Source organism: Lolium rigidum, chromosome 2 (genome assembly GCF_022539505.1).
Source record: "Lolium rigidum isolate FL_2022 chromosome 2, APGP_CSIRO_Lrig_0.1, whole genome shotgun sequence".
In the NCBI taxonomy this organism is placed as follows: domain Eukaryota; kingdom Viridiplantae; phylum Streptophyta; class Magnoliopsida; order Poales; family Poaceae; genus Lolium; species Lolium rigidum.
The window spans coordinates 20,670,483-20,684,913 of NC_061509.1; the positions used below are offsets into that span (position 1 = coordinate 20,670,483).

The 14,431-nt window shown below is 40.6% G+C and overlaps 1 protein-coding gene across 1 annotated transcript; it reads right to left on the bottom strand.

Moving 5' to 3' along the window:
• Positions 1-368: 368 nt before the first annotated feature.
• On the bottom strand, positions 369-14,129 carry LOC124691398 (probable ubiquitin-like-specific protease 2A). The gene is made up of 16 exons (XM_047224683.1): positions 14,030-14,129; positions 12,359-12,632; positions 12,191-12,251; positions 11,354-11,403; positions 10,565-10,765; positions 10,425-10,482; positions 9,147-9,255; positions 7,689-7,757; positions 6,759-6,887; positions 6,080-6,280; positions 5,948-6,003; positions 5,779-5,872; positions 5,235-5,325; positions 3,678-3,797; positions 1,806-2,147; positions 369-1,679 (listed from the first exon to the last, which is right to left on the bottom strand). The coding sequence occupies exons 2-16, from the start codon at positions 12,623-12,625 to the stop codon at positions 510-512; spliced, it is 3,018 nt and encodes a 1,005-aa protein (XP_047080639.1). The 5' UTR covers positions 12,626-12,632; positions 14,030-14,129; the 3' UTR covers positions 369-509.
• Positions 14,130-14,431: the final 302 nt, after the last annotated feature.

Sequence of the window (14,431 nt, forward strand, 5' to 3'; positions counted from 1 at the left end):
CGGGCCCGGCAAGCTGGTCACCCTCATTTCTCAACTCCTTTCACGTCATCCCGAACTGCTGCCCCCGTCCATCTGGGTTTAAGAGCCCACGCTACCGGGCTCGGCTTGTTGATTGGAACCGACTGATGATCTCTTTTATGTAGCGTGTATCTCACCTAGTTTTCCGATGTGGGACTAAACAGAGTGCGTCGGCCCCGCGCTCACGCGTCGATCCCGCGTGATTTTCCAACTCTCGGCTGGCGTGCACGTTAAGGCACGCTCGGCAATCACGGAACAAGACTTTCACAGCCAATTGATAGAGTGAAATAATACTGTACAATACATGAGAACCCTACAAAAGACTTTTCAAAACTAAATCTGGCATCACGGAACAGAATTGCGTCAGGCAGGCAGATAACTATCATATAGCTGAATATGCATGTCAAAACTTTTCGATGTAAACAGAAGCCACCTACAGACAAGTCATCGTCAAACATAACACAAGCTAGGGCCTACACCAGCCGGATTTTCTAATCTAAAGACGGCGTCCTTGAGGAGCTCCTAGTTAGTCGCTTCTCTGCTGGTACCGATGTCACAACCTTGCGACGCTTGCGGCGCCTCTCTTCTTTTTCTTCGGTACACGGGGCATCTTCCTCTGAGCACTTGTCTTCAGAAACCTGAATGTTCTCAACTTCCGAGGTGCTGTCAGGAAGTGGTCTTTTAGCGTCACCATCTTTGTCCTCCCTAACTGCTTCGTTCTCTGCACAGGAGGTGCTCTCTAAGGATGCCATCTCAGCATCAGCACGAGTCATGACTTCTTCACAAGTAACTGTCCCATGCAAACCCACACTGTCTGGATGAGCTTCGTCCCTGCCACTGCCACCGTCACCTGCCGGGATGTTGTTAGTCTTTCCCTCTATCGACTCACAGGAAACAGCCTCATCACTGGTCATGCATTTGTCGGTGTTTCCCTTGATCTCATCCACAGCTGTGTAAGTTTCATTCGTGTTAACTTGGATATCATCTTCCAGATTGACATCCCCATGAGTATCTTCAGGTTCCATGTCCTCAGATTCGACAGCATTTGTTGCCAAAGAGTGCTCAGTTACATCTTTGTTGACCAAACCTATGACGACTGAACCTGTGTCATCAGAAATGTCACCTATAGCCTCCTCAACTTTAACAACGCTTATTTCTAAAGAACACCCAGACGCATTTCCATTTATATCACCAATTGCAATGCCAACATCAGGAAGATCACACTTGCCATTTTCAGCTTCGCCTTTAGTGCTTGCTGGATCATTTGCAATATCATCTTTGCTGGTGGCAGCAGACATCATAACAGAATGCATATCTCTGGAGACATCCACAACTTCATTTGTGCTTGTCTCTAAACTATTTTGTTTGCAGGCCATTACATCAGGATTGTCAGAGAATGAGCAAAACTTGGAATCCATAGCATCATGCACCATAGCTTCTGTTTGGCTGGAAATTTCCTGGTTATTATGCAAATAATCCAGCACAGATTCCTCGCAAGTGTCCCTATCTTTTACCACACAGCTATCATCCTTCAGCACTTCAGCTCCTTCAGGGGCACATGATCTCAGGCCACATTGATTATCAGATTCTGAAAGAGTTGGATCGTTTTTCACACCCTGGCTTGGCAAGCAGACCTCAGTATCATTGTCCGGTGGACAAATCTGCCAAAAAAATAAGGCAGAAAAAACAAAAGTTACGACATGGCACTGGAGAACAAGTTCAACGAAAGTTGATTGCAACAAATCAATTGGAACAATAAGAGTTCTTGCCATTTGCTAAAACTGTACCTGCATATTTTGTACAGAAAACATTGTATCATCTGCAGTCTCTAAACCAAATCCAGAAACAGGTAGGCCCTTTCCAGGACTATTAAAGCAGATGGATGTGGATTCTTGCTGTGCTCCAGGAATTTGGCAAACTGAATCAGATTCACCAGCCTGAGCAAGGAACTCTATAGCTGCTTCCTGCTCAGCATTTTCACTTCTTTGATGCCTTTCATCACACTGGTCTGCAGCACAGGTTAGTTCCGGAAAATTATGAGAAGGTTCTGCCACTATCTTATGGATTAGCTTCCTGATCACTGAACGCTTCAGAGAAGCTTCAGCGGGTGCAAACCAATTATCACTGAGCTGAAAAGTACACCAAGAATGAAAATACGAAATTAACAAAATATCCAGAATGACATGGCTGAGATAAAGATTACTGGAGCAAAGAAAAGAAACTATGGCCAAACTATAACTTCTAGATCCAGCAAAGATACAATGGCCAAACTACAACTTCAATCTAATACTGGAAAATAATGTACAAAACAGGCTACAGGACATACATTATTTCACTGAACAACTGCTTGCTCCAACTGAGGGTGAAAAGGTTGACTAAAACTCAGTGTTCACATCATATCCATCCCCATATTTTAATTAGAGAACAGTGCTCCCACGATCAATAATAACATAAGATGGAAAATAGCCCATATTTTAACTTTGACAAGCCCATGTGAGCTGGCGCAGAATGCCACCGACCCTTCAAACTTTGATCTTCAATTCGACTTACAACCTATGCTTTATAATGTATAGCAGGAATCTACCGTTTATTGATTAGGAATGGTATAATCACAGAAGACAAGAATCCTCACGTCAGCAATTACCTTACACCAATTCTGCTGCTTATTTTTTTGAGATAACAGGTAACAAGTTGCTCAAATGCAAATAGAGATGACCAGACCATAAGTAACTGTGGTCAATTAACTAAAGTGAACAGTGGTGGAGCTCCCATTCTGGCGAGCTATGGCATCCGCCAGAGCTAAGCATCGCAAGGTAAATACGTAGTACGCTTACCTAGTGTTCTGATTAGAGCTAGTCTCATGGGTATGTACGTTGACATAGAGGAGAAATCCAACCAGAAAACATGGATGGGCCCTGGTAGGATTTTTTTAGCTGAAAAAGTTGCTTGCTACGGCAGCCTTTACACAATATACTAACGATGAATCTTTGGCTCGGACCAAAATAATTGATTTGAGAATGTGTAATATGGATTTTAATAAATAATTGTTTCTTTGATATCCTACTTCCATATTGATTTTTTTTTTCTACTACTTCCTCGGTTCCATAACCACAATAAGATTTATGAAATGGAGGGAGTAGAAAATAGTAGGCGTGTACTTAGCACATACTTCCTCCGCTCACTATTATAAGATTTTTTTAAAAATAAATACATGTATCTAGACGTGTTTTATTATGTAAGTTCACTCATGTCGGTCTGTATCTAGCCCACGTTAAAATATCTAAACATTTTATAATAATGAACGGAGGGAGTATATTTTTTACCCTACCTAATGTTACCATACTATTGGCTCCGCCACACCTAAAATTTAGTTTGTCCACCGCCACTGAAAGTGAAGGTACAATGAAGTGGCTATAATCTTGGGAAAGTAGGGACAGGTCTCGTGAGTTTTTTCTCTGATTTCATAAGAAAAATCGAACAGATGCATGCACATCTGAATTATTACTCAATGCATGGTGTTTCCATAACAAATTTAGCATTTGAAAGGAAAAACAAACAAAATTACATAAACAGAAAAATAACTTATAGGTTGCTGGTGAAATTGCAGGCTCAAACTTAAGAACACCAAAATTAAGAAAATGAATCAGAGTAAAACTCACAAAGGTTGAGAATACATCAATCTTCAAGGGGTTGAAGCTGCTGGGAGCATCCATCAGAAAGAGTTCCACATAATGGAGTAGGAACAAGCCACAATCAAATGAATTATCTTGCTGGGGAAGCTGGACCACAAACAGAATAAAGCTATATTACTAATAAAAATACATATTAACAAATGAAATAAGAGAAATTTTGTCTGTTCAGTAGGCATGGATGTGATATACATTTGTAATCCTATTGACCACCTCAAAGAAATTGTCACAGAACAAAAATATGCTGTATAAGCTAACTCAGCAAGTCAAACAAACTAGCTGTGAGCAATCATAGATATAAAGCTCCGAATTAACCCCTGGGCAGCAATTTTAGTTAAAACGGAAGGCTTACAACCTAGCAGTTTATTTTATTGCATATTACATGTTTATGGGGTTCTATAGGACGGCAGTCAGACCGGCGATGCTATATGGGGCAGAATGTTGGCCAACTAAAACAAAAACACATCCAACGAATGAGTGTCGCGGAGATGCACATGCTACGATGGATGTGCGACCATACAACAAAGGACCGGATTAGGAACGAGATATTCGCGATATGCTAGGGGTGACACCGATCGAAGAGAAGCTAGTCCAACACCGACTAAGGTGGTTTGGGCATATCCAGCGGAGGACTCCAGAAGCTCCAGTTAACACTGGATTCTAAGGAGTATGGAGGAGACTAGAAGGGGTAGAGGACGACCAAAGTTGACTTGGGCAGAGGCGGGAAAAAGAGACTTGCGGGATTGGAATGTACCTAAAGTCTTGGCTCTTGATAGGACTGCATGGAGATCAGCGATCCATGTGCCGGAATCTTAGTATACTCTCTTTTCCTTCGCGTTCTTGTTTTGGCTTCCTTTTTTTTCTGCTAGGTTTCATATCTAGCCTACCCCAACTTCCTTGGGGAAAAAGGCTTCGATATTGATGTTGGTTACATGTTTATGGGCTGTTTTTCTTTTTATGTTTGTGCATAGCAATTTGCACTGAATTCCGTTATTCGGTTGCACATACATTAGCAAAGATTTGGCAAGAGCTAAAATCCAAATGTGAAGAGAAACTCGCCAAAATCTGGATAACAGACAAAAGGAATCGTGACTGGTCATCACAGCCGACGGGACTTTACCAACCAAATTCTGGTACAGTTTAGCTTCAAGCCATACAGCCTAATGGATGAGCGGATTCTGTTAATAATATCAAACCTTGACCTTTTTATCCGGATAACAATGTGGCTGAATACCTTCGATAAATATCCACACCGATTACCAACTTATAACTCTCCATGATTGGTGACTGATGAGTGCAAGTGGCAATGCAATTCAAAAGAAAATGTTCCTTCATATATTGATCACTCGTGAAAACACAAAGGATAGGGTTTCTTGCAGTGCATGCCCTCTTCACATCATTGAGATCAAATGTTCCCGGAACTATTATAAGTCATGAAATTCACATAAAGCATAAAGGTACTCGAGAACGAATTTCCAGAGGCACATGAAACTTGATAGTTGATACTAAAAGCTGATGCTCACAAACCTCAAGGGAGACAAATCTCAGGTTTAAGAATTTGTCTGAAATATCTAATCCTGATTCGGGGTGCCTTTCCTTCCACTCTTCCCATAGATAACTGCACCAGAAGGAGTCAAATTAAGCAGATATTGGTCACAAAGTGACCCTTGAGTGATAAGATAAAAAAGAACAATGAAGTACAAAAAATAGAGACCGACTGTTTGAACTTTCCAGTTACTACATATACTACCAAGTTAGATGTTTCAGGCATCAATGCGGTTTACAATACAAACCGTTTGACCATTACCTATTCCAAAAACATATCAATACTAATATAGTCATACGAATGTGCTTTTGATAACTAATCTGAACATTTTCATCTGAAAATTATAAATGTTGTGCGTATGTTTCTGTTGGGTTTCATATCTAGCCTACCCCAACTTGCTTGGGACAAATAGCTTTGTCGTTATATGTTGGTGGTCAAAATTTTGTAAGTTTAATAGTGCTTCCAAAAATAAACTATTTTTGCACAAAAGTGGCACAAATCATCACTCTTCAAGAAATGAGTTACCTTTGAATGATGTCCTTCAGTCCACTATGACTTCCTTTAAGAGAATCCATATGTAATATGCATGGAACTTTACCATGCTTTTCTGCTTCATCATCTGCAGCAATACAAAAGGAAAGTAAAACACTACTCCATAAATGTCAAAACTATGAACTTCAATTTATGTCCATACCTTCAGATGTCACTACTTCTCCAGGATGACAGATAACAATTAAACTCCAATGCAAGCTGTAATGCATAAACACAATTATGAGCACACAGCAAATTATCATTGCATCAACAAAAACATTGATGAGTTCCATACCTGAAATTCACTGGAATAAAAAGGAAATCCTTAGCAAATATGTTTATTTTTCGGGTCCACTTGCGGACACGTAAAAAAGCTGATCTACCTTCTGGAGCTCTTCCTTGATCTTTGTCAAGATCTGCCAGCTTGCGAAAAAAGAAGCTATTAAAGAAGTGGTACTTGGACCTTTCTGTGGTTTTTATTCTTGCGCTTAAGTATCTGCAAATAAGAAATCAAAAAATACTTGTAATTACAAATAAGTAGAATGCACTCTAGAGAAATGTGAAGTTAACAGGTACATACTAAAAAATAGTAACCTAACACATCAGAAACAGAAATTCATCTTTCTTAAAATTTAAATTGATGACGGAATCATCTATTATTCAGAACAAATCAACATGATAGTTGAGACTGATCGCATGGAACATGAACACGTGGTTACTGTAGGTTTCACAGCATTGCAGGATACTGCTTTACTAAGAGACATTTGAAACTAAAAAACCCCATTTCTTATTTATAAACAACTTCACAAAACTATGAAACTGGATCTGCATGTAGCAAAACAGGTGATCAGATCTACAAATATTACAATAGCAGTTGTAACAGCACAAAAAATATAATGGGAGAGGATCATTTAGCAACTAATGCCATAAGATAAAGGATGATTGTGCAGGCAGCACTGAAAGGTTGGACCTACTTAATATAAAAGTCAATTATTGTATCGTTGACAAATGTCTCAGGTAGAAGCAAATCAACATCTCTGCCGCTAATAGAAACAGCATCCCGATCTCCTTTGGGATAGATAACCTCTTCAAAGTCCTCAGTGCTGAAACAATTAAAAAAGATGGAATAAGTTTAAGCATACACAACACAAACAAAGTAGAGTAAAATCAGCTTAAACCTCAGTACATAGATGTTTCAACTACAACAAGAGGATAGACCATCAGATCGATTTCAGACACTAATGATGTTGTAAATACCTAGCAATAATTGCTCTATTGGTTTTTGGACCCCAATCGCTAAGCGACGATTTAATGTTCAACTATAGCTTTGTCTTACCTTATAGCTACAGCCTACAGCTCCACTATTCTATCAAGGTACCTTTTACCGATACATACTACAAGATAAATCTGAAATTCAACTTCACTAAAGGGCCTAAATACACCTCTTACGAGAATAGATTATGAGAACTTATAAAAAACCTCCTCTCTTTTTCAACACTTCAGCATCTTTATTTCTAACTGTTTACGAATTTTCTGTGAAAAAAAGTGTGTTCTTAATATGATATTGTATCAACACTTGCCTTGCATGATTCAAGTATTTACTATTATTTATCAAAACTGGGGTCTACTGAAATAACACAACGTTACAGGTAACAATTTAAATAGTTTAGCTAGGACCTTGCCGCTAAAACCGCGATTTAAAAACTTGGACGTCATATAAAGAACATCAGATCATACATAGTACGTCAAACTAGTAAAATGGATAAGAACATTCACAGGACAAACATTGTTTGTAAAATGGCAGAAGCTACGTGTAGTGCTCTAGTGCTCATGACATGAGTGAAACTAGATATTTCAGTGTTTGTGAAGAGACAAAAAAAAACCAATACAGAGAATAAAATTACCCGGAAAAGTATTGCTTGGGGAAATGTAAACTGATGTCGATGCTCCGATTCTCCAACGCAATATCCTCTCTGACAGTGACATGCCATTGTATAAGATCATTGTCTACAACTAAGACTATACTCCCTCCGTTCCTTTCTATAATGCCTATTGTTTTTTCGCTTTTGTTTCGGAATATAAGAGTAAAGTTATGTTTTTTTGCAAAGAACCCCTTCCACCGATCTATTCCCGTCCAGAAAATCTGGGAACGAATCTGTGCCTGTCCAGAAAATCTGGAAACCAATCTGTTCCCATCCAGAAAATATGGAAACCAATCTGATTATGGAAAGAATAGCGGGAGAGAAGGAGTACGTGACGCAATCGTTTATGGAAACATGATTATTTTCTGAGATCTGATTTCAGTTTCCTACTTTGTCTCTAAGATCGCTAGGGGGTTTTGTGTCAAAAAAATAGCTTGCGCTAATTTCCGTGCCAAAATACAATAGGCACTATAGAAAGGAACGGAGGGAGTATATGTTGTTACTAAGAGCAAACTGCAATTTGAGGTGTAAAAAGATGAAGATGCAGCAAAATTGTCCAACAACAGAGTCTGACAAATATGCGATGGTCCACTGCAATAAGATTTTTTCCACCAAAATTAAACATACTCTCCACCAATCCCTCCATCATAATGTATCCGTATCCAAACCCGTACAAACGAAAATAGCATCCCTAGCCAAACCTAAATTGAAATAACCCGACTTACAGCAGTTGCAGCATGCCTAATTTTGTGAACCCTTGCATAACACATCATGACATAACTGTTTCATGCAGTAATTTAAAGTGTGCAGTTTACTCTCCACAATATGAATAAACCATATATTAACAGTAGTATCTGGTATGTAACAGTAGTATCTGATAGTATCTGATAACAGTTTACTCTCCACAGTATCGGAACCCTGGCCTCTTAGGAGGATTGTAACAACGAACTCTTCTTCTTTTCAATGAAATGAAACGCAAAGGCTTTTTGCGTTTTCTCGGGGAAAAAACAGTAGTATCTGATATGATGCATCCCCATCCATTGGTATTAAGAAAAATACCATCATTCTCTTTATCTGGTAGTTCTCACTAATTAAATATGAGCAAGATCCGAAGTCCCGAACTCAATACACAAGCTTCTTAAAATATGAGAATGGATTTGGTATGGCCAGCATCTGTTAAATATCATATGTTTAACGCCCCAATTCACATGGTCTCATACTCAGCATTAGCTTTCCTATGATCCTATATGTGGCTTCAATACTTGATCAGAGGGAGAAATACCAACAATTAGTGTTAATGATGCATGGTATCTTGATGCAAGACAACAAATCTTCTCTTGTTTTTGTGGTCAGAACTTTGATCGAGTGAGATCAAGTGAAATCAACTAGTACAAGAATTAAAAGGACATGCATAAAGCATAACATCAGCTCAAAGCTTACGGCGGAGTGGTGTTCCAGATTTCATGGTATCTTGATGCAAGACAACAAATCTTCTCTTGTTTTTGTGGCCATTGTGGATCTGCAAGACAAAATTCCACTCTAATAGGACCTATAGAGTATCAAAAAGACAAGCATATTAGTTTGACACAAGCAAACACCAAAGGAATATCTAAATCTCACAATATTAACATCCATTTCATAATTTGTTAACTTATTAATTATTTGTGAATGTAGACCTCAAGTTAAAATCAATCTCAGAAGATAAAATAAACATCAAATAGAAAACACAAACATCAAATTAGAGCGATTTGAATTCACCTATCAATATTTCAGGTTAGCCAATAATAAAGGTGTTAAAAAATAACTAACTGAATGGATGGGAAATATACTTGATTTTAGGTTTGGTTAGCATTTTTCTAAAATCATGTCTTTGGCAGATCACAATACTAGAATGTGGAGATATAAGAAGAGAAGAAACTGATTACACCATATTGCCATTGAAGGATTTAACCACCTCATAAATAAATAAATAACAACCATAACTACAGCTGTAAAGGGTGTGGGTAAGCCCATTTGCCTACCAGCCCACACTTACTATTTTGGCTTCAGGGTTACTACGCTGGCAGAAATGAGAACAGGAGAGGCAAGAACTTCCCGAACAGTAACCAGATTAGCGCACAACACTTAACTGAAACTCCCCATCATGATTAGGTCACAGCAGCACATGGAATGCGCCAACGGCCAGTGCTTCGGCATCCACATGTACATGGCAGAGCAGAAGCTCAGTTCGGATTCAACCAGCAATTGACGCAAAGAATTTATTGGTTAATCGTCTATTGTTTCTTTCGATCTGAATTCTCTCATCAGGCTTAAATCAACATTGGTGTTACATCCTAGGGAACCTGGGTTTGACCTAATGGTGTGTTTGTTTGGGCTCGTACCTGTGCATTTAGGTCTAGAAACACAAACCGAAACTAACATGAACTAATTGATAAGCACTTGCACTTCTTACAAGTGCTTCTCGAAAATACACAATAAAGCCCAAAGCACCGAAGGTGGTGCTTCTCGCACCCTCCATCGGCTTCCCAAACCCTCAAATATCAAACTGCCCTATTGCTCGTATTATTTCCCAAAAATTGCCACCTTAATATATAACAACCATGATAACAACAATCCTTCAAAGAACATGTGCCCTATATGTCATTTATTCTTGGAACATAAGGAAAGCATATTGAATCTGGGATAAAATAAAAAGACCAGAATGCCCAGCGTAATTACCTGGACTTTTGGTTTCTGCGCTGGATCTAACAGTGATAACAATGGAGGCAGATTTAACCTGATTAGAAGGATAACTGCAATTAATTAAGCTATACAAAACATGAGGAAAAGTAACAAAATAGTAAAAGTGAACTACTTACACTCTGAGTCCATTTACTATTAATGCAAATGATGTCACAAACATCCCAATATAGAGACATCATCTCATCTTCATGTGAATCGCAATCAAAATGTTCAATCTTGAACCCGTCCGATGAAAAAGTTAGGTGAGGCTGAAGATGCAAGGCTGTGTCACACAACACGAAATCGGGAATAAGCATAACCGGGCCTTCTTTGTCATCCTACAAATACAGACAAAATAAAAATAAAGGTAAAGTCCCCAACTTCAAGCAACATATTAGTCCAAAGTATTGGTAACTGGTAAGTAAACAGTTGGTGAGGATCAAACAGCAGAATATTATGAATCATCTCAGTTTGGAGTAATCTTTAGGGGAAGGCAAAGAGCATTCAATTAGCTTATCATGAGAAGGTGACTATATATGGCATGATCTGGAAAATAAATGAGCCAAAATAATTTAATTTAAGCGTATATATGTTGCCAATAAAAATTTGCATGTTAAAAACCAGCGCCTGCCATACAAGATAAAGAAGGCATGGCATTTGATGATTCAACATTGCTGACAGAAGTTGATCAACTAGTATATTTTGCAAGCAGAATCTGCACGATGACACTTGAATTATGTTGTAGGCCAAATACTGGCTGTAACTTAACAAGTAAAAAATTCTACTGCTATGACATATCAGTTCTACTTCCATAAATCATTTCTCCAAATTTCTAGCTGAAAAACTAAAACTGCATTCAATAATACAAACTACTTGGAGTGTTCAACAATAAAACTACAATTTAATAAGGTGAGGAGGAGACATACCATTTCACCCAAAGTACTGTAAATATTTTCCATATTTTGTTCCATATAACCTGAAATTGCACAGCAAATATTAGCATGGTTTTTGAGTCGCTGACTAATCGCCGAGTCATCGCGGCGTGGCTGGGTCGCGCAGGCAACTTGACTCACGGAGCAAGTCGCGCCACGTCACTGGCTCAACGGCGACTTCCTGCGACTATACAGCGGCTCAGGAGGAGAGGCTCGAGCCGCCACCGGGTTTCAGAGAGAAAGGGAGAGAAAGTGCAGAGCTCAGGAGGTTGCGAGGCCGGCGGCGCTAGGAGGAAGGAGAGGGTCGCGCGGCGAGGCTGGCTGCCTCAGTCCGCCGCCGCTCCTCACCGGCGGCGCAGAGGCTGGCGGCGCAAGGAGGAGGCTCGAGAACAGAGGCTGGCGGCGCTAGGAGGAGGCTCGAGGACAGAGGTTGCCGGCGCTAGGAGGAGGCTCGAGGCTGGCGGCTGTGTTCAGATTCTAGGTTTTAGGTTTTAGTGACGAGGGGGTAGGCTGGGAGCTGTTAGTTGGGCTGGGCCTGGCAGGCCTGGGTGTGATAGATGACAGGCCGAATTCTGATTTTTGATTGCCAACTATGCAGGATTACAATAAAATCCCCATTTTGCTTCCTAATTCTGCCCCTAAAATCTAATTTAGGCCATGGCGACTTGGGGCAACTAATCAAGCCCTAGTCGCTGAGTCAAGTCACCAAGTCACGAGCCGCAGCCTCGGCGACTTGACTTGACTCGGCGACTCAAAAACCATGAATATTAGCATATTCCCATAAAGAATTTATAAAAATTAACTATGAGTTGACCATACTACAAGGTATACCGTAATCAGAAGTTTCAGGGCTGGTTGACAAGCTTTCTTCATCAGAGTCAGAAACCCTTCCCTGATTAAATAAACAATGAACAGTTAACGAAAAAGATCATTACACAAAAATGGAATAATTAATTGCATGAGAAGACAAATATTAACGATATGCATATGTGGCTGAACCTCAAGGTGTTGCATAATGCCAAATCTAACTTCCTCCACAGCCTGACTTCCTGCCATGATCCCTGTGTGCTGATATCCATCTAAGCAAGCATTGGAATTGCTGAAAACACTGTGCATGGCTGGAGTTTCCATTGGCACCTCAAATTTGATTGTTTCCCGGGATGGATCCTGATTCATTTCTGGACATTCAGTTGCATAAGATTGTTCGTCATCATTAGTATCATGCAAGCCAACGCATACCAAATCAGAGACCTCAGCCTGATTCATTTGCAACCTGGTGAATTACAACACAAGGGTGGGGGGAGTATAGAAATAATTAGATATTGTTTTACCAATTATCATATAAGTCAAGAACTGAACACGGAGAACTTCCATTTCTATGCACCGCAGTTGATATTGAATTAACATATAATAACAACAATAAAAACAAGGCCATGTCATCTTCGTTACTCCCTACATATGTGTTTATAGGTCTGGACGCAGACTCCAGATTTTTAAAGATTACAAGAGACTAATTAGCTCCTCATCTCTCCCCGCAAAAGGAAAAACGGCATGAATTTCCCCCACAAAAGGTGCCTACGGCTACACGACTGGCAGAAGAAAAGGAAAGAGGGGGGAATGGCATTAATTTCAGGGGGAGTGGACAGAATTCGTGTGTAATTCTAGCACCGGCGTTGGGCCTCCCAAATTGGACCTCCCGCCCTATAAACTCATACAGATTCACCTAGCCCGTTTGAGCTATAGCCCATACAAGCAACGCTCGCTGTTGGTTGCATGAAGTCTAAGAAGGCAATACACTCAGAAGAAATGACTGATCAAACTTCTCTGGATCTCTGTTTGTTGGATGCATGGGAAAACCCGGAAAGAAAATCTGCACAGATGAACTGGGACAGGACAGGTGATCTACAACTACGATCCCGCAGGGGCAGTAAACTGGCGCGCGCCCTTGATGGTGGTGGCCAAGACAAGGGCGCAACTATGGATGCCGACTACGCCACGATTACATCTACTTTCCCCGTGCAAGAGAGCTTATTCGACTCTCCTCCTCTGGGTAAGCATTTCCTTGCAGTCACGGGCTATACTACGCCCAAACCTCTATGTTTTGAGCCATGTAGAATGACTAATCTTGCTTGGCAATGCTAGGATTGCCTTTACCTTGGACCAAAATTTACCCTAACTCTACTGGCCAGATCAAGTTATCTTGCAAGCAGCTAATGCTACCAAGTGATGTAGGTCTACTCACAATTATATTAATTTCACATTTCCCACCTTCAGCTTCGAATCATAACCACTGGATCAACGGGAAGTGATGGTAGTCTACTGAAAATTGCACTTTTTCTTCTACCTTCAGCTAAACTAGTAGGATCGATTTTCCTAGCTAGTAAAACATTACGCATGTGAAAGCTCAACACGCTGGTGAGTTATTAGCCAGAGGTTCGACTGCTGGCGGGTAGGATCCTTCGAGGAGGAGTCCGGCTTGCGGAGATGCGGAGGTGGATACGCGCGGCCTCCCGCCGCCGTTCCGCCGTTCAGCCGGTCAAACTAGGGTTAGGGGGGCTTCTGGAAGGGGAGGGACGGGCCAGGGAGGAGGACGGCGCGGACTACCGACGGAGTGCGCGGACAGCAGCCGTAGAGACGGGGCGGGGAGGGGAGAGCGGGAGAGAGGCCTACCTGCGCCGCCGCCGAGCTCTGCTTCCTGCGACCTTCGTCGCCTCCTCGTTTCTGTCGGATGCGAGAGAAGGGGGCGAAGAGGTACACGCCGTACGCTGAGGCTGTGTAGCTTATACCAAAGTAATTGGACAGTACTAAATTTTGCTTCATAATTTGTCAGATGTCTTGATCTTTTTTATCTAAAAATCTAAAATAGTACTCCGATCAGAATAAGGCGGCTTCGTTTTATGTATTACTAGTACAATGCCCGCGCGTTGCTGCGAAAAAACAAAACATGTTAACTTTAAATAGAAAATAAAAATGCTGGCCTAGAAATATTGTAGAATAAATTAAATTGTAACAATTTTGCATAGGATGTTTAGGCTCTTTGATGCATATGTTTCTTTTATTTTGAAATGCATC

Excerpts from the sequence above, each read along its gene's own strand:
- LOC124691398 (XM_047224683.1), bottom strand. The coding sequence starts at position 12,625 with ATGAATCAGGCTGAGGTCTCTGATTTGGTATGCGTTGGCTTGCATGAT. Across the intron at positions 5,873-5,947 it reads AGAAGTAGTGACATCTGAAG|ATGATGAAGCAGAAAAGCAT; the intron begins GTATGGACATAA and ends GTATTGCTGCAG. Across the intron at positions 3,798-5,234 it reads TGAGATTTGTCTCCCTTGAG|CTTCCCCAGCAAGATAATTC; the intron begins GTTTGTGAGCAT and ends TTTGTGGTCCAG.